The sequence below is a fragment of the Talpa occidentalis genome, unplaced genomic scaffold (assembly GCF_014898055.3).
Source record: "Talpa occidentalis isolate TD23 unplaced genomic scaffold, MPIMG_talOcc4v2.1 talOcc4.14, whole genome shotgun sequence".
Taxonomy (NCBI): Eukaryota; Metazoa; Chordata; class Mammalia; order Eulipotyphla; family Talpidae; genus Talpa; species Talpa occidentalis.
Window position 1 is genome coordinate 4,644,373 of NW_023601433.1, and position 25,398 is coordinate 4,669,770.

The 25,398-nt window shown below is 49.0% G+C and overlaps 1 protein-coding gene across 1 annotated transcript in view; it reads right to left on the minus strand.

Moving 5' to 3' along the window:
• AGBL1 (AGBL carboxypeptidase 1) overlaps positions 1–25,398 on the minus strand; it is a 602,442-nt gene that overhangs the window by 524,625 nt on the left and 52,419 nt on the right. The window contains exons 7-12 of the mRNA XM_054695456.1: positions 13,505–13,713; positions 9,247–9,412; positions 8,033–8,100; positions 3,229–3,345; positions 1,662–2,260; positions 91–174 (exon numbers count right to left, since the gene is read on the minus strand). Of these exons, the coding sequence (XP_054551431.1) occupies positions 91–174; positions 1,662–2,260; positions 3,229–3,345; positions 8,033–8,100; positions 9,247–9,412; positions 13,505–13,713 (1,243 nt within the window). The remainder of the gene's footprint in view (positions 1–90; positions 175–1,661; positions 2,261–3,228; positions 3,346–8,032; positions 8,101–9,246; positions 9,413–13,504; positions 13,714–25,398) is intronic.

Sequence of the window (25,398 nt, forward strand, 5' to 3'; positions counted from 1 at the left end):
TAAGATGCCCCTGTTCTCATGTCATTAACAGAATACACCCGTGTTCCCTCCCACCCCTACCCCAATGCCAGGACGTGCAAGACCACCTACCGAGGCTCATCTAGGCTGAAAACCACTTTATTTATAACATCGCTTGGCTGGATTAGCCTCCGGACATCCTCCAATATCTTGATCCTAGAAAGGAGAATGGGAAGCATTTTAAGGGCCAGCCCTTCCTCCGCGCCCCTGCAGCCTCTGCTCTTCAGAGGGCCTTCAGAATCATAAGGAACACATGAAGGGAAGTTTAATAATGCCCCCACCTGGAGTGGCAAGGACACAAACAGCACTGCCTCTCCTTCCTTCTCTTCTTGATCAACAAATAAAACCACACTGCGCAGGAGGGACGAAACTGAATTTTAGTAAGAGGATTCTTGACTAGAAGAAGAGTTTTGTCAAGAGCATTTGGGCTCAGGGATTGAAAGTGTCTGGTTGTGAGACTAAGGGGTGCTTGGTGCTGAGACGGCTTTGAGGGAGGCGTGAGGACTGCTGACTATTAGCTCAAGATCTGGAAGGCTCCCAAAGCCTTCAGCCTCTCATGTCACTTCTGGGCCTCTAGCCCTAAGGCATAAGGTCAATCTATTATCAGAGAAACACCAATATCTGGGAGATCTACGTAAAAGGGAGGGGGGGAATCCTGGGGCTCTGTCCGATTCCCTCCTTGAAAGTTCAGTCCAGGTCTTTGTGGTTGGGGTGGAATAAGGGAGAGGAACAGGTAGACATGTGGTGTGGACTCGGGGAAGATGTTCTTTCCAGGGGGAGCCTGTGCTGGGTGGACCCCGTCGAGGGGCTCTTAGCAACTTCACCAGGACAGATAATGTGCAGGGGTGAGGTCAGAGAGGTCAGCCAGGAGCCCCAGGAGCAGTCCTGGGGTGCACTATCAATTTACTGATGAACTGGAACACCTTCAAGTTAATGAAACTTTCCAACATCACACTTCGCTCCAGCGGCTTATGTATGCACACTCATTTTTTTTTTTTCCAGGGAAAGTAATTTTTCCCTTGGCTTTAGAAATCTTTGTTTTACCCTCACTATGCTGATAAAGAGGCAAATCGCCCTTTCCTGCTTTCTGGGAATAATCCGTCACCCAGCATTTCTTCCCTGGAGAATGCACTATTTCCATCCAGTTCTCAGTGAGGCAGTAAGACTCGTCTGCCAGCCAACCAGATTCTGTATGGCTGTGACTGGGGTGAAGGTAAATCACTTCCCCTCATTAACAAGAGATCAGACAGCAAGTTGCAGTGAAGAAGCCATCCCACATAATCCATCCTCATTTGTTCCTGAGACTCCTCCCTTGAGGAATGATCCCAGTATTGGGAGGCACTGGATTATCTCACCTGACACAGTCATTTGCAAAGGACATGGACCAAAGGAACGCACCGGAACCCCCCAAGGAATTCATTTTTGGAAACACATGCCTGCCACTACCCCACACTTGCTTCGTAAAAAATCCCGGTAGGGAGACAAATGTCTGTATTTGGCAAACATTGCCAAAAGCTCTCTAATGTGTCCTGACTGATGTCCGCTTTCCCACAGATAACAGAACTATTTGTAGAAAAACATCCCACCTATAAAATTATTAGGAAAGAGAAAATATATAACTTCCAAATCAGTAGCACCATCACCTTTGCACTCCGTATTTACGTTCCAACATAGACTGGGCAGAGGGAGGTGGACAGTGTCCCCAGAGATCGGGAAATGCCAGCGTCGTGAAGTCAGCCACGGACCTGGTTCTTCGAGCATTGGCCATATAAAGACAGGGATCGTGGAAGGGGATGGGCGTAGGATGCGTCTTCAGAAGTTCATCGATCGCTTCGGCACCTTCTCCAGACCTAGTGAAGGAAACTCCTTTTTCTCCCTTGGAAAAGGAGGCACTAATCCTTGGGCAGAAAGTCTCATCTATGTCCCAAGCATCCTCTTGGAGGGAAGTCCAAATGTCAGGGGTTTCATTTCCAGAAGGATCTACCCCAAGACCATTGGGCTGTGCATTTCGGCATGGGCTCATGACAGGTCGCTTTGTGGAGGCTTGGTGCACAGTGGACCACCCCACCTTCGCCCTGCTCAGAAGGGAAGTGTGGACTGTGTCTCTTCTTTCTTGCCCCCAGGAGCTTTGGTCCGTGGTCAGGCACTGCTGCATGGGGGAGGCAACAGTCGGAATGTGCTGGTGATTGACATGCTGAGTCTCTCCAACCTTCAAATCATCGCCAAGGCTGGGCTCCAATTCCTGCAGGTTTAAAGCAGAAAAGAACCTGTTAGTCTCCTCCAGGGAGGAGCACACCTTGAACCCTACTCTCACTTTCTGGGCACTGAGCTCTGCATAAATCCTGTGAACTGGGCACCTTTCTCAAGGTCAATCAGGGGAAGATGTAGTTTCAATAATCAAATAAATGGCAAAACCATAGAAACTCACATTGGAAAGGGTTGTTTGTTGGCCCCGTACAATGCGATGCATGCATGGAACCCTCCTTAGTACCCTTTAAGCCATAGACTGGTTGAACAACCTCTTTTATCGGGGCTTCACCACACTCTGAGTTGGTGCCTTGCATTGGAGGCTCATTCTGACTGTTTAAAAAGAAGTCTTCCATACACAGCATTGAAATGTCCTTCCTTGAGACTTTAACCCACAGATCCCTTTCTGCCTTCCAGAGTGAAATAGAATATATCACCTCCTTTCTCCATGTGACTTAGCTTGAACCGTAAGCCATGGCCAAATCCACTATTTATGGAGAGTCGTAAGAAAGTAATGAGGGTCAAAAGACAAGTCTAAAACCTTGGTCTTACACCATACACCAGGTGTTAGCATCTCAATTTGTTTCTACTAATACAGAAGCCCTGGAATCAGGCTGGCCGCCTTTGGAAAGCCATGGGTACAGCTCCCATTTGACAAGTGAACAATGAAATCAAGAATCTTTGTGTTTTTTTGGCATATGGGCACCGGGCACTTGCCCACCAGCCAACAGGGGGCGGTGTGGACCTTCATCCTACCTCCATCCTAAGTGCTGGCTGTCAGATTTTTGGACCTTGCACGTACGGTAACATTTTTGCTTGGCCTCCTACTTCTCTTTCAGAAGTTCAGAAGCAGATTGCTATTGATGAGCAACACATTCCCTCTGGAGACCTCAGTTTGGCTTCCAGGTGCTGCAAAAAGCCATCATGTATCACCAAGACGCAGAACCACGGCAGATGTCCTACCTCAAAGCTACAGGAAAGCTCAAGACACATTGCTCCATATTGCTTCAATTCCTCTTCAGGTCGGTCAAGACCGGGGTAGGAACGCAGCTTGTTCACATCTGTTTCCAAGTCATCATCCTGCAATGGAACATTGGAGAAACACTGCAGGCAAGAAAGGCCCTGAAGACAGGCCCTGCCTACATGACTCTCAGGACCTGGGGGCACACTCGCCCCCAAGGATCATGCTGGCCACACACAGGAGAGCCCAGTGTGTCAGGTTGGATTTTTGAAATAAAAAGAAGGAAGACACACAGAACTGTGCTCAGCATTTATGTCAGGACTTCTCAGCCCTCCGAATAAATTTTAATTTATATAAAATGAGATGATCTTTATAAATAATAAAGAATCATATGAAAGACATTACTTTATCTCATCACATTATCAGCGACGTAATTATAATTATGGTGCCTATTCATCCATCTACCTTTCCTATTTAGATCCTTCGCTCTCATCACAAACACTAAATGAGCACCTAGGATGTGCAGGTTCTCTGGATATAGTGATGATGGAACAAGTAAAGGCACTTTCTCTCATGAGTTTGCCCTCTAGTGAGAGAAGGGAGACAGAAAATGAATAACTGCCACGGAAATACTGAAAGGGGGTGACGTGATGGTGGCTGAGACTGGGCACAGGCCGCTGTTTAGGTGGGGTGGTCTGATCTCCGAGGACGGAAGATGTTGACTAGACTAATGACAGTAGCAGCCAGGTGTGCGAACACGTGGGCAAGGGTTACTGCTAGAAGGAGCAGCTTGCATCTGCTGACAAGAAGAAGATGGCTGAAGCACTAAGAGGCGGTGGCAGGAGACAAGACCCCAGACACAGGATTGTGCCTGGAGAGGAGCGTGTAGCCTCCTGCTGGATCTTTTTTCCCTCTGTTCACGTAAAAGTTTGCCAAGTCACCATCAGTCTTTTTTTCACTGTGTATAATAATCCCAGGTCCTTCACTTTTTCTTCTAGACCATCATTTTATAACAGCTTAATGGTGACAGTGAGCTTTCGCTCAACACTTCTGTAGTTTCCAAAGGTTAAAGAATCTTACAAAGACAAGACGCCGAGAATGAACCAGCTCTGCCTCTTTGTCTTCGTCTGTCTCTCCTAGATCAAGTTTCCTTGCATACTGGGGAAAATCTACCCTAAGTTTTAGGTATAGATTTGGTTAGTTAAGGAAAAACCTGAAGTGGCAGTCCTGAAAGTCTGGATTACTCTTCCCTAAATCAAATAAATGGGGAAAATAAATGTTTATATTCTTGATCCAGAGGAAAAAGAAAAGGTAATATTCCCTCCATCTCGGGCAATTTTCTTCCAAGCTTCACATTGAAAGAAAATCCGAGGAGGTTGCTGTAATGATATTTTCAGATACAGGGCCTACCAGGTCCAAACTCCTTCGCCCGGCAATGGAGACTCTAGTCCCTTCCAGCTTCATCTTTTAGTTCCTGCTTAGCTCTACCTTCTCTGTTGCAATGCCAGCCACGCCTCAGGGTGGTGCCAATGGAAGCACAATCTGGCAGACACTGGGAAGTCTCCCCACCAGTGGCTGCTGAGTCTGGAGTAAGAAGTGCCAGGGGACCTGTGAGCTGGGGCCTAACCCATTCTACATGTGGCTGGGTGACTTATTTGACTTTTGGAGCCAGGTAGGCCAATGGAGACCCACTGTTTTTATAAATAAAGTACTATTAGCAACAGCCATGCCCCCTCCTTTATCTGCTTCAGCCATGATGCTTTCTCAGTACAGCAAGGTGGAGTCATTGTAATAGAAGCCAAGTATGGTCCCCAACGATTTGCATCTTGTTCTCTGAATCTCCAGGTAGCAGGTGGGTACTCGGCTCCTTCCGCATTTCTTATAAATACATTTATTTAAGAACTGCTCAACTTCTGAGTCCTCACAGTTATCCAGTCTGGGATGCTGGTGTCCATGTAATTTAAGTAATTTTCTGGCCCTTCCTCCTCCCTCAAATATTGATTTTTCACAATCTTAGACTCAAGTTCACTGGCCTTTTGAAGGTGGGATTTGAACCCTGGCAGGGACAATTCCAAATTAAGCAGCTGGTGAACAATCTAAAGATAAAAACGATGTCTTCTTGTTTCTGTGTCACATGAGCATCCTGTGGGATGCCAGGCTGTCTAATCAGTCTGCTGCCTCACATGTGCTGCGTCACGTCCAAAGTGCCTGAAAAAAAGAGTACCCGAGAGAAAATTTAAATCAAAGGAAAGAAAGGAGAGAGGAGCGGACTGAAGACTGACTTCACTGCTCATCCACCTCTCCTTTGGACTTTCTTCAAAGTCGATGGTTGTGTTCAAGATGGCAAAAACATGGCCAACACCCCCTCAACCTGCCGGAAGTTTCTCTCTCCTTGTGTTAACGTGACAGTTTTCCATCAAAGAACAGCACCTGACTTTGCACATGCAAGACCCTCAACAGATAAAAGTTCCTTTAATCATTCTAAGAAGCTGGTCCCAATTATTTTTTTATTTTAATTTTTTTAATTTTTTTTATTTTTTTATATATTTTTTACATCATTTTTCATTTTTGCACAATGTATGCATTTTCACCTTGGTTGTAGTCCCCATACAAGTCTCACCCCCTGGTTTTTACTTTATTATAATGAGTATTTTTCCTGGTCCCTTATTTAGTTTTTCTAAATTCCTGCTATGAGTGAGACCATCCGGTATTTTTCTTGTTCTTTCTGGCTTATTTCGCTGAGCATGATCCCTTCCAGCTCCATCCATGTTGCTGCAAATGGCATGAGTTTATCTTTTTTGAATGCTGAGTAAACTTTCAAATGCAAAGACCACCAAGTTCGAGGCCTGGGTTAGTCTGTAAGCAGGAACAAATACTCCTGACACCTTGCCCACATCTCTTGCAGCAAAGGCAGCTGGGTTACCAGGACAACCTGTTCGCTGGAACACCAGTCATCCCCAGGGAAGCCCTGATCCCCACGGCTCTCTGTTTTTCTACCACTCACACGCTGACTTCCTGTCTTCTCCTTGTCTTGAAGGCCTTTGATGAATAGTTTCCAGGCCCTCACCAATTTGTCTTATGTTTCTTTCCCCAGCGGGGTTTGCTTATTTGTTTAGGCTACATTCAACCCTATCCCACCACCATCTGCAGAGTGGGGACTAGGGGACAGTACCTTCAAGCTGTCCCCCGCCCCGAAGCTGTGTGATGTGAGGCGCTGGTGTGCAGCCTGTCCCTCCACATCAGATACCAGAGGCGACTGACACTCTACATCAGACATTCCATTATCAAAGAGCAAGCAAGAGGGGCAGGAAGTGGCATTGATGAATGACTGCAGCAGCACAGTATTATTCAGATAACTCAGCAAGGACTTCGTAGGCCAGCACCGCCAAGTCACAGCAAAGAACCAATTTGCGACTGATGACTTCAGAAATGATTTTATTTATCAACAAAACTCTGAGAACACCAGAGTGTCAATAGCAGTCATGACCTAGAGATCGAGCTCAGCAGTCCCTCTGTGTCTGCTGCTACCATCAGCAAGGTGATTATTATGATAGAGAATTCAAAAGTCTTTTTCTATCTATACAGGTAGGTAGAAGGGTGGCTGAGAATTAAGGATAGGAGGAAGGAAAGGAAGGAGGAAGGGAGGAAGGAGGGGGATGGAGAAAGAAAGACAGATAGACAGACAGACAGATGACACACACTTACACACATATATAGACAATGAATTTTTTTAATTCAGGTTTTATCTCCAGCATGTTAAAAACAGTAACATTTACATCTCAGTTCTATTTTGCACAAAAGTAAGGAACAATAACTTTAAGGGGCTTGTTCAAGTCCACATTCACAAAAAGAAAAGGAGACCGAACTGTACTTCATACACAAATTATCAATATTCTCAAGCAGGGGTGCTTCTGTGCCCCAGAAACCGTTGGTAATTTGATATTTTTGGTCCATGACTGAAGGACAAAGGTGGGGGGGTCATCTAGTGCCCCTGGCATCTAGTGGGTAGAAGCCAGGGATGCCACTTCATTCCCTACAATGCACAGGACACCCCCATCTACAACAAAGAATTATCCGGTCCAGTGTGCCAAGAGTTCTGGAAAACTGCTCACTAAACTATGTCCAGCTGCCTGTCTTTGCAAATAAAGTTTTATCAGATGACAGCCACGCCCTCTCTTATACAGTTGTCCATGGCCAGTGTTGTGCTGACCAACAAAGGTGAGTGGTTGTGACAGCGACGGTACAGTCCACAAAGCCTGGCCAATCACTGTCTGACCTTTTCTAGCAAGTTTACTGACCTCTGTTCTACAGCATCGGTCATCACGGGGTCAAGACGAGAGGGCACCAGCCCCCTGCAGGCCAGAGTAAGCTCCCTCACAGCTCAAAGGAGAGAACCCTGCAAAACTGTGATCCTGTGCAGAGGACGTAAGTCAGAAGGGTGACAGAGATAGGTGAGCTCTACCAGAAAGTTTCCTAAAAAAGCGTCCACTGTCTCTTTCACACTTATTAAATATCCCAACCCTAAGCATCAAGTGTCTCCCTAAGGCACACCCTGATAGAATATTAATGTCTTCGTAATGGACAGCCTCTGATTTTACAATGCGACATTGTACTGGGCCTACCGAGATGAAAATGACAACTGGAAAATCAATAACAGTAGCTGTCATTTAGAGAGCCTCGCTATCTGCCCGCACCGAAGTGGAAGTAAAAAAAAAAAGTAGGGCCTTTGTGCAACACAGCAAGTGGCATCTTTCCTTGTAAAACAGGAATGTGGAGATCACTACGAGAGAGAGCTGGTCTACCTACTTCCTCTTTCACATCTTCAGAATCTGAGTCTCTGTCCATTTCTTCATCATCATCATCTTCACAATCCTCTGGGTGTGGGGGAAAAAAGAGGTCAATGGGTGAGGTTCCCCTCTGCCTTGGAATTGGATTCTCACCACCCAACAGTTAGTACTTCTTTCTCTCCTAAGAGGCTCGTTAGCAAGTGCACAGCATCACAACACATGCTGATGTTTATTGGAAGCATACATGTTGGCACATGTAACATGTTTATTGGTATGCATAAATCACGCACACACAGACACGTAAAAGCACTCCATCATGAAGTCTGAACTTGTCCCGTGTTGAATGGAATATGAGTTTGCAGAATCAGGTGACATGTGAAAACTATTCTGGCTTCGCCCAGTCAATCTGGAAGCATTTTCACAATTAATATTGCCGGAGCGTGGAGATCCCAGAGATGCAAGATTTGTTGCAACTTAGCACTTTGACTAATTCTCTAATTTTGATATGAAGGAATGTATTTAAAACAGTGCACAATGGTGACACTTCACAGGTGATGTGGTGCTGGGAAATTTATGAGGACTCTAGCTCAGGGGAGAAATCAAATACTGTACAAAAATGAACAACAGTGTATGTAAATTTAAAAAATAAAATTAAAATACGCTCAGAGCAGACTAAAGTAAATAAATGAAATAAAACAACAGTCCACAGAAAACATCCAGTGCCACGGCAGCAAGATGATGCCGCTGGAAATGTGGCCAAGGGAAGGAAGAAGGATATGAAAGCACTAGAGCCTTTTCACAACAAAAGCTTGGCAATTGGGTCAACATTTTAAATATTCCAGCAGGACTAGCCTGGGGTGGTAAAGAACAAAAGTTTTATTTGTATTTTATCCTTAAAGCAAATTTATTCCAGAACCATTCAGGATAGTGGGGGACTCACCCAGGGGACCTTGGGAAGAGTTTGCTTTGTAATCAGCTGAGATAACTATATACATAGGCATTCACTAGCCAGCAAGAGAAGTTTCCACAGTTAATAATTAAGGACAAGATAACTGTACTTGGTATTTGTTTACCCCATATATGGAAAAGTTACATTTTTATACAGATCATTAATTAGCCTTTTGGACAATCACGGTTGGCCTATAAAACAACCGATTCTACTTCTACATTCCTTTGAAACACCACCGACCCGCAAACACTGAGTGCACAGCCCGATGTTCCCGCCGACTTTACCTTCATCGAGAACACGGGGAGGCTCAGAAGCGATGCTGCCCGGGACGGGGAAGGCGTAAGCACTGCTGGCTGCGGCCAAGGGCAGGGGGCGTTTAGGGCAGCACTGCCTCAGGATCTGGAACATGATGGAGAGGACGGACTCCAGGCGAGCATCATCCAGGCAGCTCTGAACAAAGAGAAGGTGACCTCAGACACCGACACCTGCAGAGTCCCAGCCAGGACACAGAGGGGTGGCACACAGCCTGCGTGGATGGTCGGCATCCGCGGTGTAGGCTGATCTGACCTGCTGATGTAGGATGTTGGTGAATGCAGATGGGCCGTGGTCTGTGTACCAACAGCACTTCTCATTTACAGTTCGTGTGGTTGGAGTAAGTTTAGTCTGAACATAGACCAAAGTTCTTTTAAGGGACACTGCACCTAAGGGAAGACATTGTCCGGAAGGGCTGGGGGAGGAAGCGGAGCGCCCTTGTGGGTCACTGTGAACTGTGGGCTCAGGAAACAAGAGCCGTAAGGTGATGGAAGTCTTACTTTTCTCTTTCAGCTGTTATCCAAAGAGAAAACACACAAAGGAAAAAGATAAAATAGGCAATCAGAAGAGAAGGCTAAGTGAATCCCAAGCACCAACATTAAATAGCATGTTTCTTCGCAAGGCTGCCAGTCAGGTCCCTCTTGACTCCTCCCCAAAGCAAAGAAAAATTGGGTTTGCTGATGTAACATTTTGATACTGATGGAACATGACAAGAGCCTTCTTTTCAGGCTCTGGGAAAGATGTAAGAACAAGTTTACTAAACTGAGAGAGAGAGCTGGGAGTAGTTCTTTGGCAAAAAAAAAAAACATGGCCCCTTTCTTCAGCCTCTCAGTAAATGTCTTATCTCCTGACGTGGTGCAGAAAGTGGACTAGGGTGAGCCTCCTGTTTGATATTTCCAAAAGGCTTCCAGTAAGTTCTGGAGCCAATCAGCTGCAGCTACGGAGGGTGCTGAGAAGCTGCCCACAGTGATGCTCTGGTCTGGATGGTCAGCCCTGTGACAGGTTGCCCCACAGGAATGAACATGCAGGAAATTTTTTTTTAATTGTAGCCATGAGCTGAGGGCTCTGAGCTGAAGAGGGGACAGGAGGGAAAAGCCCAGGGCCAGAGGAATGGTGGTAGGGAAAAAAATTTCTTTACATTTTAGCCATGAACTCAAGCTACCCAGATGACTCTAAAATATAATAAAAGTAAGCCAATTTCCCTGCAGAAATGGCTTGATACACTTAGGAATGCCCTCCCCCCTCCTGCCTGCTCGAATGGCACCAAGCAGATGTCCTGAAACAGCAGGAAACAGCTTCTGTGCAAGCAAATTCATTGAGGCTGTTTCACCCCGGGGACAGGCCAACCAGGCTCAAGTGCCTAGTGAAAAGTATTCGTATAGGAGAGAGAGAGACAGAGGAGAAAAGGGGAGGCAGGCTGCTGGGCACGTGGAACATTCTCAGGGACAACCTCAGGGGAATCAGAGCCAAGGCCAAGCCGGGGAGCTCGGCCAGAGGCGCCAGCATCTGCGCGGCCGGGCCTGCCTACAGCAGAGCTGGTGTTCTGGCTGGTAACGTGCTGCAGGCCGTGTGTTCTGCGACCCGTGAAAAGCAAGTGGGAGGTTGGAGGCAAGTTCAAGTGTCCCGACAGGCTGGGCCACCCCAGGACCTGGATCTGGGGGAGGGGGGCATCACGAGCTGCAGAAACCAAGGCACTAGGGATGATGCTATAAGGGGGTCTGCTCCACTGTGGGGGACACATCTATGCATCTAAAGACGGTCCGTGGCCCCAAGGTAATAAAAATGCCTGCAAGCATTCACTCACTCCTCAGTACCTCCTGTGCTGACTGGCTGGTGCCTTGAGAGCCAGGACTGGGGCAGGAAAGTGAGGTGCCCAACTGCCACAGCCCAACGACTGCCCTGACCTCTCACTCGCCCTCCGACATCCTGCTGTCGACACAGTAGCCATCCGGGTGTCGTGAACCAGTGTGACAGGTGCGGAGCGTTCATTGTGCAGGATGAAAGGAGCTCAGGGCCTGGTTACACGGCAGTTCCCCAAACAACGCCGTTGCGTCCACTGCGGTTTCATCGTGATGGCGACAAGGAAAAAAATCCAGGTGCTGGCGAACAAAATGATGCAATGCCAGGAGATGCCTTCGTCACATCCTTACAGCATATTCTCATTTCGCTGTTCTTACATTTTGCCCAGAGAAAGTTTCCAAGAGCCGATCCATGACATGGAGGATTCAGTGCAAAACAGAGTGACTGCACCTAACACCCCTGAGTGACCCCAAAACAACGCAGGTAGTAAACTTTGTGTCTTTTAACCCAGTTACAATTTATTTACTTATTTTTATTAAAATCTGATAGAAACAAGATGCAAATTCCTTGTTTGTTAAGGTCTAGGAAGCGCTGCGTGGCCTAGCCAATTTAATTATCATCCTCTTCATCACCACCATCATCATCATTTGGAAACAGCCCCTGAAGTGCATCCCTAGATCCAAATTTCCCAAGTTGGCCATCCTGAGACTCAGGATCCCTCTCTGGCTAGCAAGGAGGGGGGCGGCGGGCAGCCCAGCCCCGCACAGCATTCCTGGCATCTGTGCATGAAGCACCCCCCGGATGCTGGGGGGCTGCTCGGGCAGCGACACCTGGCCCCCCAAGTACAGGTTCTGCCTCCATTGACATCCCTTTTCCCTTCCCAGCAGCAAGTGCGGCCTGGGAGCTTGTGCTGGACATGATGCACCGAACAGCAGCCCTCGCTGACCTGCAGGGGAGCCTCCCCTGTGACCCTGCCACTAGCCCAGTCCTCTCTACCGCGCTGCCTTTGGCAGCCTCTGGCGACCATAGACATTCATCTCTGGAGTCACCATCTTCTTCCTTTCCTGCCCCTTCAAGTGTTTTGTAAAACCCTGAGCTGAGAAAGCACCGAGAATGCAGGGGGCAGAGGGACTGGCTGAGACACAGGTGCCAGAGTGGAGGCCTGGGAGAGGCCAGCAGCAGGACACGCGCTTAGAAATGGGGAGGCTTGGGGAAATTCAGAGCACCGCTTCATCCAGAGAAACAGAATATAAAATGCAGCTATTTCATGACTGAGAAGCTTTGAAAACTATAATGATGGCACAAAACCAGAAGTGAGAGCAGACAGAAAATTAGATATTGGTTTACAGCACCGTAATATGTTGTTGTTTAGAGGTGTGAAAAAAAGGCTATTTTTTTTTTTTTTTTAAACGGGAGAAGGCTACAGATACCTTGGTAGGAAACCAGCACTTTTGCTGACTGCTTCATTATCTCAGATGCACTCAGGCAGAGACAAATCAGAGGATATTCAGAGAGAAGCCACGAGTCTGATGGGGAGCGGGGGTGCAAAGGCCCACTCAGAGGACCACAGCAGGAGGCCGGCGAGCGGATGACAGAGATTCACGTCATCGATGGGTTACAGAGCCTGACGAGATGGACTTTAAATTAACGTTAATCAAGTGAAATTGAAACAGTGAAACTGTTATCTGGGTTAAAATTCAGAAAACCCTAGGCCACTGGGGTGCAGATAAGTAACAGCCCCTGCAGGTCCGTCCCCTTTGCCAGGAATGCTCTCCCCACACCCCCGATCCCTCTTCCCCCGGACCCAGCTCATTCACTCAGTTCTCAGCTCAAGGGCCACTTGCTCAGAGAAGACCTGGCCCTCAGCTCCAGGAAGCCCTACAGGGCTGCCCCCTCATTGGTTGATTTCACGGAACAACAGAACATCTTTCTGTCTTTCTCGGGGAAGTCTCTGATTCCCTAAATGTCTGTCTTTTGCTTGAAGGTTTGTCCCACTAGATCCGGAGTCTTGTCTGTGACAGTTACCACAGGATTCCACCAAGCATCTCCAACCTACTCACACCCCCAAGGCACTCAGGTCAGCCAAGCGTCCTTCCAAGCACAGGGCATCCTACACGAACAGGGTTAGTCCCCACACTGCCCGTATCTTATTATCTGCATCTTTTCAAAAGAAACGCAACCTAAGGCCCTGGGGATTTGCTGGCCTTCTCCAAATGCTCACGTCTGAAGGTGTGAGGGCTGGGGCTGGATACAATATAGACAGGGCTGGGTCCATAATTCAGTCAGGCAGGAGAGCAAAGATGAATGAGGATTTGAATCCATAACGTCTGCCCACAATAAGCAAAAAGCACAGCGAGATTTCCCCAGTGCTGTCCAGGACTGCTGGGGCCATCCGGATGCCCTCACTGCACAGGCGCCCGTGCCGCTTACCTGTGTGGTCCGGAAGAGAAGCTCCATGCCGTGGGCCACCTGGAAGGCCTCCCTGCCCGACCGGAGGGAGACCACATGCCGCAGGCAGAGCAGCAGTGCCCGGCGGATGGGCAGGTGGGCGCTGGCCAAGTCGTGGCTGTGCCAGTCCTGGTGCAGCCGCAGAAGGTGGGCCACGTAGCCCCTGTTCACCGCCCGGCGCCTGTTCGACTCTGAAACCAGCGGGAAAAGGTAGGTCAACCGCAGGCCCCCAGGGCTGCCCCGAGTGCCCGGGTCGCCCCCGTGGGATTCTTCTTGATCACAAAGGGAAGAACAGTAGTAACTTGCCAGTGGGGAAAGCGGCAGTCAGCTTAATGGCGGAGCCAAAGGCAACATCAGCAGACCTGAGGAAGACACACGAGTCTTCCTGCCAGAAATGCACAACCTGAGTTCAACCCCGAGGAAAAGCAGCAAGCCCAGGAGGAGGAACACACTACAAAGCAGTGATCTATGCTCTTCAGAAATGTCCAGGGCACGAGGGGCAAAAAAAAACCTGAAGAACTAAACTAATGGAGAGTCACCACATCTGACGCGTAAGCACGATATACAATTATAACTTAAATCCTGGCTCGGAAAATGGTGCTTTCATTGGCTTTATTTTTTGTGCTCCAAAAGGCATCAGTAATTGGTAAAAATTGAATAAAGCCTGCAGATTAACCAATAGTATTGGATCCACATGTATTTTTAGATTTTGATCAACTGTGGTTATGTAAGAGAGGATCCTTGTTTTTAGGAAATTGGCAATAAGGATATGTCAATGTCTATAACTTACTCCCAGAGAGTTCAGAAAAAAATGACAGTAACATGCGTGGGAGACAGAGTGAGCGATCCACTCTACCTTCTTTCACGGATCTCAGCGGACTTGGGATATTTTCATTTGGGACGAGCGAACTGGAAGGTTGAGGTTGGGACTCAGGCCCCGTTCTTGCAGGTGGGTTTGTTTTCTTTTTCTTTTTTTTTTTTTTTTTTTTTTGCTTCTTACAACATTTCATTCACCGATGACCCTGAGCCAAGAGGGTTTTAAGTTTCACCTGCCCCAGCGCTATGTTTGTGGAAGGTCTAAATCACCTTCATTACCTCCTTTAATGAATTATTCTCTTGCATCAAAAATACTTCTCTCCTTGGCTGGTGCTGACCAGAAAGCACTAGATTTCTTCACTTTCTAAATGAGGTTGCAGCTTACCCAATATCTGGTGTTTAAGAGGAAATGGAGGATTAAGTAGGACATATTAAAGGAAAGTATCGCCAGTAAAAAGATGCCAGGATGGCAGAAACAGCCCAGAGAGGCCCCGCGGGCAGTGGGAGGTTAGGAACTTCTGTCTTTTATCTATTTTAAGCGTGTGTTATCGTAATAACCTTCAGCCACTAACTCTTTGTGGGGAGAAAGGGGTTTTTTGATGGGGGGAAAAATCTTTAATTGTCCGAGAGCAAAATCCCTTACCAAATCCCAATGATTTTATTCCTGATTTCCTGTTAATCCTCAACAAGCTGTCATGTTTACTAACATCTAAAATAGCTCCCCCCCCAACCCACCCACACACGCGCATCAGCCAATCTTTCTCCGAGGATGGCTTGAGGAGTTTTGCAAAAGTCAATACACATCCAACACCCAACAAGAGGAGATTCATCAGGCTGAGGAAAAGCAAATGTGGGAAGAGGCAGAGAATAAAATGAGGGGTCCTGGCACCAGCGATCTGAGAGAAAGATGCTGCTTCCCAGAGGCAGGCAAACAGCATGGAGGTGCGGGGTTTCAATTACGTTTAGGGGGAGCTCAGGGTGTGTGGTCTGGACAGGGCTCCAGGACCCCAACCCTCTTCTAAACAGACCAATGCTATTCACTTGGGTCTGTACATAATGGCTTGCTCTGAAGATCTTGGGGGCAAATGTACCCATTGCTTCATTTCCTTTTTTAATTCCCTAAGAAGATTGGCATATCGTGAACTGGCTGGAGGGCAGGGATGGGATGGACGGACAGAGGTTCTTAGGGCATTTCATGTGAACCCCTCACTCCCAAGCCCCACCGCATCTTAAAGGTGCTCTTGGTGCTCCCCCAGACACACACCTCCACTCCAACTCTCTAGCTGAAGATCTTTTCTTGCCGGTTTCTTTGGCAAATCCATGAACTCTGAGTTGTGTTCCCCTCCATTTTACCCTCTTATGTTCTACCATTTTTACTGCCCTCTTCCCCAACCTGACAATCACAGCCCAAACACTGGCTGAGCTCAAAGGCGGACCCCACCAAAAGCTCCGCTCTGCACTCACCCCCATATGTCCCACCTACAGCACCCCCGTCAAGAACCCTCCTAAAGCTCACAAGGACCATGAGTCTCACCTGTGGGCAGGATGGCGAGGTGGTCCTTTCAGGGGGACTCAGAAGACATTGGGTTGTTGGAAAAGTCCTGACGATTTTTGCTTGAAAACAGAAAAAATATGTCATGACTTTTCCGACAACCCACTGTTTCTGGACAAAAAAAGACGTTACCAAGACCTCTAAAACCACGTTACAGAAACCACGAGCTGCCTACTTTGCCAACCTAATGCCACTTACAATTACGGTGCATTTATTTACAGGATGTTTCCCATGTCCTCAGCACTGGACTAATCATCTGGCACGACCACCTCATTATCTCATGGAAATGCTTTGGGATAAGCATTATTCTCCTCATTTTACAAATGAAGATGCAGAAGCTGTGAGAAGGGAAACAACTTGATTCCACAGAGTTTGTAAATGGTGTGTCTAGGATTTATGGGTTAGAACGGAACCCCCAGCTGCCTCCAAATGACCTCCCATGTCGTCACCCCACAGCTGGTAATGCTGGTTCTGTGCTCCCAGATAAAGATCACCAGAATCATATTTTGAGGAAGGTTTCCAAAAGGACAAATGAGCTAATGCCAGGAAACACCCCAAAGTGTTGAGGGGAGCGCTGCTCTGCAACCATCCCAGGCCAGGTAAGATTATCGTCGGTTCGGACAGCTTGAACAAGAATCCTGGAGCCCTTGGCATCACCCCCACAGGCTAGGGAAGACAAGCCAGCAGGGAGACAGTAACCGGGCCCCCCTACAAATCCCTCGACCCTCCACAGTGAGTTGGTCCCCAGCAGTAAGTGACCACAACTGCAATAAGCGGAGACACTGTGCTGTCCTGCTGGGGCATGAGGTAACTTGTTCCCCACAACGTGTTCACACGTGCAGCAGCCAGGCACGGCCATTACTTCATTCAAAGACATTAACTAAGCAACTGCCATGGGCCAGTATGTGCCAGGCACAGGGACACAGCAAGAAATAAGACAGAAAAGTCCCAATATTAAGGGCCTTGCGCTCCTGTGGCAAAGCTGGGGAGCTCCAGAGAGCAAATAGGCACCCACACAAGGAACAGTCACTAAGGCATTCACACAGTGACAAGGGCTTCAGCAAAACTGAACATCAGCGCTATAGTGCCAGGCCAGCGACCACCTTTGGCTGGGGGCCCCAGAGGGACCCTTTGGGGAGAGGACATATATCTGAGACCTTGTGGACAGGACCGGATCAGGAGGCAGAGATCTGGGGTAAACAAATTCTAGATATGTTGAGGGCCCGGCAAGTGACACCCAAACTTGGTGAGTGTAAATCACAAAAGTCTAGAGGGAAAAATCAGGGGAAAGAAGTGAAGGGGATCAGGCCAGATACCTCACCCCCCCCCAACACACACACACACACACAGAGGGAGGAGTCAAACTGTGACCCCATCATCACAGAGGGCCAGTCCCTGAGTCCACTGCAGCACGTGCCCACCGTGGAGGTGCAAAGACTTAAACCCAAGTTATACAGACAGGTAAACACCAACAAGTTAATAGTAAAATAAAAAGTAGGGGCGATGTCGGGTGTCTTCATCCCCCTTAGGCGTGATCATGGTGGCCTGAACCCCAAATTTCCCACAAGTTTTTTTTTCACAGACAGTTTCACTTGGAGTCCAGACTCTTGCCGGGGTGAAGTGACTGCTGAGCTGGAAACCAGCTCCCCTCCCCAAAGTCCCTGCAGAAAACCTCCCGCCCTGCCCCCCCAGAAAAACAGGATGGCTCCAGAGAAAGTCTGGGATCCCTGAGGATGCCAGGAGGGGCCTGGGTCTCACTGTGTGGGATGGGCAGGGGTGGCCAGGCCGTGTGTCCAGGACTAGGGGTGCGGCTGAGGAGAAGGCTGAGTCAACAGGGGCCTTTGCCATCATCTGTTCGTGCAATGGCTCTGCAAAGGATGTCATCTCACAATTAACACAAACCATGTCACTTCTTTATAAAAAAAAAAAATCACAGACCCTCTGGTTGTGAAATGAAGGGATATTTTTCAGGTGCAATTTGCCACGCACGCGGCACACACACCCCATCAGCCCAGCCCTCTGCGCCTTGGTGTCTTCTCTGCAGGCCAGCTCTCAACCGCCCTCCACTGACAGCTTCAGCCGGACCCTGCTTCTTGGAGGGAGGGGGCTGCCTGGACGATGCAGGACTTTTGGCAGGTTCCTGACCTCCACGCTCCAGACGCCGCACGCCCCCACCCGCAGCCTGGCAACCTAAAGCATCCCCAGACCCTGCTGAGTGTGCCCTGAGCAAGATGCCCCACGCAGAGGTCCCGGCTGTGGAGCAGCGAGCTGTCCGCCTGTCTCGGCGGCGGCAGAGATTAAATGAGATGCTCTCCGGGAAGGTGCTTTGTAACCCGCGGTATCAGCGGGGAACACCGACTCCCATCTTGACATGAACAAATAATGGCGCAGTCAATCCTGGAGAGGAGAGGGAGCCGCGGTGCCCCCTCCCAGCCACCAGCTGTTTATCTTTTTGTCTCTCTTTGCATCTCTGTGATACTTCATCTTCGTCAGTCCAGAGCCAGCCATTCATTGTGCTGCACCATCACGCTCTCAAATCTAAAGGCAACTAGGCTCAGCAATCCTGGACCTTCCCCCGACTCCCTGGAATGAAAACAAAATAGGGCAGAAGGGGGTACTGCAGGGGGCCGAATGCGCTGGGTTCGTGCACTCACTTACTCCTTTCTAGAAAATGCTTGTGGGAGGGAGACACACACGCTGAAAATAGGTGCCTTTGCACACACCCAGAGATGCTGGGAGGTGGACGCGCTTCGAACAGGCTTTGTGGCCTGGAAGGACCCACCCTAAGCCCCAGGATGCTCTAACGGGCCGTGGTAACAAAACACGAGTGGCTCCCACAGAGATTTGCCGAGACCTAGCACCGAGCACCACGCTGCGCACGTCAGCTTGTTTGCTGGTCCTGACTGCCCTGACGAGGTCATCTTCCCTCCACAGTGCAAGCCTGTCCAAACGCGCCCAGCGTGGCCACAACTTGAAGCCAGAGTCTCTCAAGAGCCAGCACCGGCCGCTGTCTGACCGAGCAAAGGACAGGAGCGCTGAGCAAGCACAGCACCTCCCTCCAGGCCCGTGAGGCTCTTCGCACCCGTCCACAGGGCTGTCAGGCCCACTCTGGATACCAGCCTCCAGGCAAGCGACGGCCTGACAGCTGGAAAGTCCCAGAGGCAGGGCGGGTCTCCGAGGAGAGCCAGCAGTAGGGCAGCCTGGTGGAGGGACCAGTATCCACTGCCGTCTCCCTACACCATGTCTTATAGAGCTGGCAGCTGTGAGTCAAGCAGGGGAAGCTGAACACCATCTCTCAGCTCTGCTGGCCCCGAGTGGTGCCGCCCAAGCCCTGGCCGTCCCACCCACATGACCAAGCGTGAGAGGTTCATGGAAGCTGAGAATCCTCCTTGAGTTAGACGCAGTTTCCTGCACTCATCAGGCCTCTCAGGCCCAGGACAGTCAAGAGTTACTTGGGGGCGTTCCAGAATGTGAACTGAATCTGCTGAGTCCACCTTCCCCAGCGTGTGGGCGAAGCCAGCACGCTTCAAGTGCCTGAGAGACGCGCCTGTCCATCTTCAAATCAAAATTTCACCTCACCTGCAGGCTGGCTCTGAAGGTGTCCTATGGGAACATGTATTTCAGAGGTTTTCAAACTTAATATCTTCTTTTTTATTATTAAACTCTAAAATTATTATTGCCATTTGGAAGAAGAGGCCTAAAGAAAATGGTCATAACAGAAGCATTAGAATGACTTTTTTTGTCAACAAATTTTTTTAGTTATTTATTTATTTTTAAATTATATTTAATGGAGGAATGCTGATTTTCACCACTGTGTACATCTTAGGGAGACAGGTTCACACCTTTTCAAATAAATGTGACCTTCCCACACCTGCCACCAAAGCCCAGAAGAGGCTCTACCACAGTCCACTGTGCACCCCCTCTTCTGGTAGCCCCAGCTCTGCAGTCAGATTTCAAAGGTTTCTTTACTTTGTTTGTGTCTGTTCCTTTTTTTTTTTTTTTAATATTCCACATATGAGTGAAATCATCCCACATTTGTCTTTTCCTTAGGACGTTTCATTTAGCATGCACCCTCTCCAGCTCTATCCATATTGTTGCAAGTGACAAGATTCCATCTTTTTCATAGCTGAGTAGTATTCCATTGTGTGCGTGTAACACTTCTTCCTAATCCACTCATCTGTTATTAGGCACTTAGCTTGTTTCCATAACATGGCTGTTGTGAAAGGTGCTACAGTGAACATACCAGTGAAGCTTGAGTCCTTGATCCCTAAGAACCATCCATGGAAGTATCTCTGTGTCTGCTGAGGGCCAGAGAAAGGGAGGTGGTAAGGAAAGACCTGGCTGTGGCTGTTCCTCATCGGGGGTCTCTCACATCCCTGCCCATGTCATCTGCTTTAGATGTGTTATTACCATATAAGATTTCATTTAAAAAAAAAAAAAAGTTATTCTAGGGCCTCCCCTGGTGGCGCAGCAGTTGAGCACTGGTCTGCGAAGCTGCCCACAGCCTCTGCAGCGCCAGTTCTATCCCCAGCCACCAGCGAGGGTCCCACATGGCGCGACAGACCTCCCCTGCCGCCCGCTGCTTCCCTCAGCAGTGTATTTCGTCAGTCTTCCTGTTCTGTTCCCTGCTCTGGTTCTGATTAATTCTCTCACCCTCCCATGCTTCTGACTGTACCCAGTGCTTGTATAAATAAATAAATAAATCTTTAAAAAAAAAAAAAAGTTATTCTACCAAAGAAATTTCAAGCTGCTCATCTTGTGGCGCCCTCCCATTTTTGGAAAAGCAACCTAAGGTCAAGTACAATGACGAACTCACTTAAGGTCACACAGTCCATGGAAAGGTGGGAATTATCTTTGCAATACAAAGATTTTTTTTGAGTTTGAAGATAGTCCCAACTGAATTCAAATTCTAGACCTCCACTTTTGCGGGACTTTGGGCAAATCATTAACCGCTAATGACCCCCTTCATGTACTGGGGATGCAAATGCTTGGCAAGTACCAGGCTCTGTAACTAATAATCCTGATAATTATTCATCAATGGTTACTCTAATCAGTGATTCTCTTCCCCTCCCTACTTCCTTGAGGGCTCGAATAAACAGTTCTTGAAATATATTATCGAATGGGAAGAGGGATGCGTGTGGAGCCTTCCCAGAAGGCAGGCAGGCATCTTCCTAAAGTGCCATCTTCTGCCCTTGGCAGCGAAGGCAAGCAAGGCATGGGGTGTTGGAGGAGGAAGCCGGGGCAAGGTAACTGCTAGATTGGCTGCTGATTTTCCAGAGGCAGCCCTCTAAAACACGGCTCAGGATGCGTCCTGCCCTCCCTCTGTGCCTCTCGCTCAATCACGCCAACATCACTGGGACTGCAACAAATTCCTGCGGCTTTTCCAACCCCTCTTCCCTCACCCTGCCTCCTCCCGGCTCCCTTAAATAATGGCTAAGCAAATGCCTCCGAGACCATCTTCAGCTAATTTCCTTCAAGACGTGCAAGCTGCCAACGCTGAGAAGCACAGATAGTGTAGAATGGCAAATATGGCCAAAATTAGATTAAAATAACCTTCTGATAAACAAATTACTCACCGAAAATAAATATTGGACTAGTGCAGGCCAGATAACTAAAAGAACAGCACCACCACATGGCGGGCAGAGGAACTACATATGCTCTCTGTGGCCCAATCCTCTGTTCTCAACACACAAGGGGTCTGACAAAGCGGGGGGTACGAGGGCGGGGGGCAAATGGGGAGAGAGGGGACAGGTAGTAACCTTTTATCTCACACTTCTAAAAATATTGTATGTGCTTGTGCAAAAGATAAAAATATTTGGCAGAGAGGATGGAATTCTGAGCCAAGAAAATGAAAGCACTGTGCCAAGTTGAAGGTAGCATGACATAATAGGAGTGTGTAATCCTTCCGTCCCTGTCCCTCCTCCCCCTCGCCCCATCACTCACGCGCCTTGCCTGAAACTCAGCCCCACACGGGAGACTCTGAGCCCACTTGGGTCATGCGGGCCCCTCTCGAGTCTCATTCGGAGACTTAGATGCAGTGGATAATGTCAGGCTCTTCCCTGAACTAAATGACAGTTGCTCCTGCCCCCAAATCCTCCCGATGCTTAGAAAGTATTTACGCAGCTTCCTCCCAGCCTCTGGCCTCATCTTCTTTGGGCTACATAAATCTGTCCTGGTTAATCTCTTCTCAGTGCTCACAAGGCCGGCTCCCAGGACCTGGAAGCTGGTGGGAAACCCAGCAGCCAGAAAGCAAAGCTGCTTGCATCACTCAGGCATTCTGAACTCAGTTCCTACACCTGTAAAATGGGGATTACGATACCTCTTTGGGAGGCTAAATTCATATACAGTGGCTGACATACCAATAAAAGGTAGATATTTGTGTTGTCATTTCAACCCAAGCATGACGGATGTAGCTTCACAAAAAGCCCGCCCCAGTAGACCTATCCAGAGTGTTGGAAGCAGATTTTTGGCTCTGCACAGAAATACACTGCAGGTTTCTCCAGGAGTTATGGCGGAAGAAGAGACTTCGGGTCTATAAACACACAATTTGATGCTTTCCGAGAAAGGAATGGGCTTGGTCTTTTCACTAAGGCATATTGAAAGAAAACGTATGAGGCTAAATGGGGAAGTTGGAATCCTTCCTCGGTCAACATGAACGAGTCAACAGCTCAATGCCAGGTGTGGAAGGTGGGTGGGGTCCCAGCCCCCTGGGAGTTACATCTGGAAAAATACACACATACACACGCAAAGAGGCCCACACATGCAAAAATACAGGAACCACTGATTATGCTCTGGTTAGTTCTTAAAAGTGTGACAGTTTAACGGGAAGCTAATTCTGGGCAGAGGTGGGGCTGGGTGGTATTGGGAGGGACCCATTCCCCCCGGCCCCGACAGAGATGTATGTGCGGCGACTAAAGATGCAGCAGTTAAGTGGACTCATACTTTCAAGGCCTCAGAGATGTGGGGGGTCACTTTCCTCTGATCCTCAGTTTCCCCATGTTTAACCAGGAGATGGGAGTAGCTACAGTCACTAGTTTTCCGGGCTACAGACAATCACATTATACTATAATCTTCAGACTTGCAAAGAGAAGAGGCCTTAAATTTTCCAGCCACTTAAAAGAATTGCCCAGTGACAGTGACCAGCACAGGAAGATATACAAGTCACAGCAGGTTTTATGTAAAATACATTTCAATTAAAAAAAAAAGAAGGGCCTCCCCTGTGGCGCAGCGGTTGAGCGCTGGGCTGCGAAGCTGCCTGCAGCCTCTGCAGTGCTGGTTCGATCCCCGGCCGCCAGCGAGGGTCCCACATGGCGTGCAGACCTCTCCTGCCACCCGCTGCTCCCCTCAGCAGTGTACTTCGTCAGTCTGCCTGTTCTGTTCCCCGCTCTGGCTCTGGTGAATCCGCTCACCCTCCCGCACTTCTGACTGTACCCAGTGCTTATATAAATAAATAAATAAATCTTTAAAAAAGAAGAAAAAGAAGGTGACCAGTAGTCTTCTGGAGTCTCAGGAGCGCTGTATTTTTGGGACTGTGTCTCAGATGCCACTCTGGGGGGACTCTCAGTGGGACACAGATGGACAGGGCTCCAAATGCTCTGCTTAAAAAACAAGTTTAAACCCATTGCTTCCAGCGACCTCAAAGGTCTTTTTCAGCTCTAACAATCTGACCCCTGGCCCTCATCTGGAGGCTAAAGGGGGAACTCAGAATCCTGGAGCTGCATCCTGTCCAGCCCCAAAGCCAGGCGGGCAGATTCCAGGCCCGTGGGGACTCGGCTCTATGTGTGCACCCCATGAAGGCTGCCCCTGCTGCAGGGTCAGAAGACAGCTCCAGTCACAAGGCCAGCAGCGTAAGACGGAGACTGCCATTGGGAGGCTCCTGGACTTCCTGCAAGTGCCTCCGCTTGCTACATTTCCAATAGGGCCCCTTCTTTGACATTTTGCATGATAGCCACTCCTGATCACAGGTCCTCTGGCCACCCCATGGCCACTGGCCAGGCACAGCAGCGACCGCTGAGAGCGGGGGTGGGGGGGTGGGGGCGTGTCTGGACGGCCCCGGGCATCAGAAGGCCCTCCTTCCCACTCGCTCATAGCAACAGGCTGACGTTGTCCCTGCGAGCCAGCCAGCCGGAGCATTAACGAGGAAGATCAGTCTCGTCCGCCTGCCAAGCCTCCCATTAGCTCTCCTGCACCTCCCTCCCTCCCTTCACCAGCTCATGGCCCGGCCCCGACCCTCTCCCCGCCTCTACCCTCTGCAAACTCCAGACTCCTCTAAATGCTACATCGTAAGTGGGAGCGCTGGCTGAAGCAGACTCATGGGGTCCCTATAAAGATTTAGGGTCTGGACCAGAAGGTGGTTCAGGTGTTCCAATGTTGCAAGAATACGACCTTTAAATCTGGGTGGCAAGGTGAACACCGAGGCTATTCGAAGATTCATCACCAGAGCCGGTACCAACCAGGCCTAACCCGACAGCTGCCTGCTCAGCCAAGGGAGGTTCCCGGGGCCACCATTTTTCAAAACTGCAGGGAGGTTAGCAAGGATAGCAGGGGCTGACAGGAAAGACGAGGAGGAGACAGAGGCAGAGCTGGAGAGAGATGAGAGGGAAGAGCAGAGAGGGGGCAGAAAGCAGAGGGATAGAGACAAAGGACAAGAGATTGTTTTGATTTATCAGAGGGGAAAAACTGCCTGCAGTGGAATAGCGCTGCTTCTTAATCAAAGCTTTATTAAGTTTTGGTAATAAAAAGCTCAATATTTTTGCATAGGATAAAACAGCAAAGGGACCAAACTTCCAGTTCTGCAAAATGGAAGCAGACTTCACACATGTGGGGGCTGAGAGGAGGGGCCCATAGGATGCAAGGCACGGGACAGGGATCAGAACATCCTGGCCCATGTGCACCCCAAAAGGACCCTTGCTGGAGCAATGGGGTTTTCATTCTGGGGATCCTAAACTGCTGAGACAATTAGGAAAGAGGCCCAAGACTGCCGAGCTTATTTTGCCTCCCCTGCCCAGGCAGAAGAGAGACTGAGCTCGTTCCCCTGTCTCCCCGCCTGGTTCTCAGCATCCGCACTAGAAGGCGAGGACTGGCACTCCCCCACCCCCGGCCATTCCATGTTGTTACAGCCGGGAGGGGGTGCCACGCCTCTCAGCCCCCCAAGTCCTGCTCCTCCCGCCCCTGAGGCACCATAAGACTTGGAAGGACTTTGGGACCGTGGGGCTCTAGCCCCAGGTTTGGTCCAGGACACTGACCAAGGAACAGGCCTCCGGCTTGCTCTCGTGAAGGGGTGCGCAGGTCAGAGGTCTGCTAACATAACCAACTTTCACATCAACAGCAAGCATCAGGCCAGAACCCTCACCCCCTGGATGGAGAGTAGCCTCAGGAGCTAGAGGTTTTCATACAGGTGCCCAGGTATCAGTGCCAGACGGTGAGGTGTGAATGCTAGACAGAACTCGGCTTCCTACACTTGGGTTCAGCTGACACTTATCTGGGATCCAAATTGACAGAGACCCCA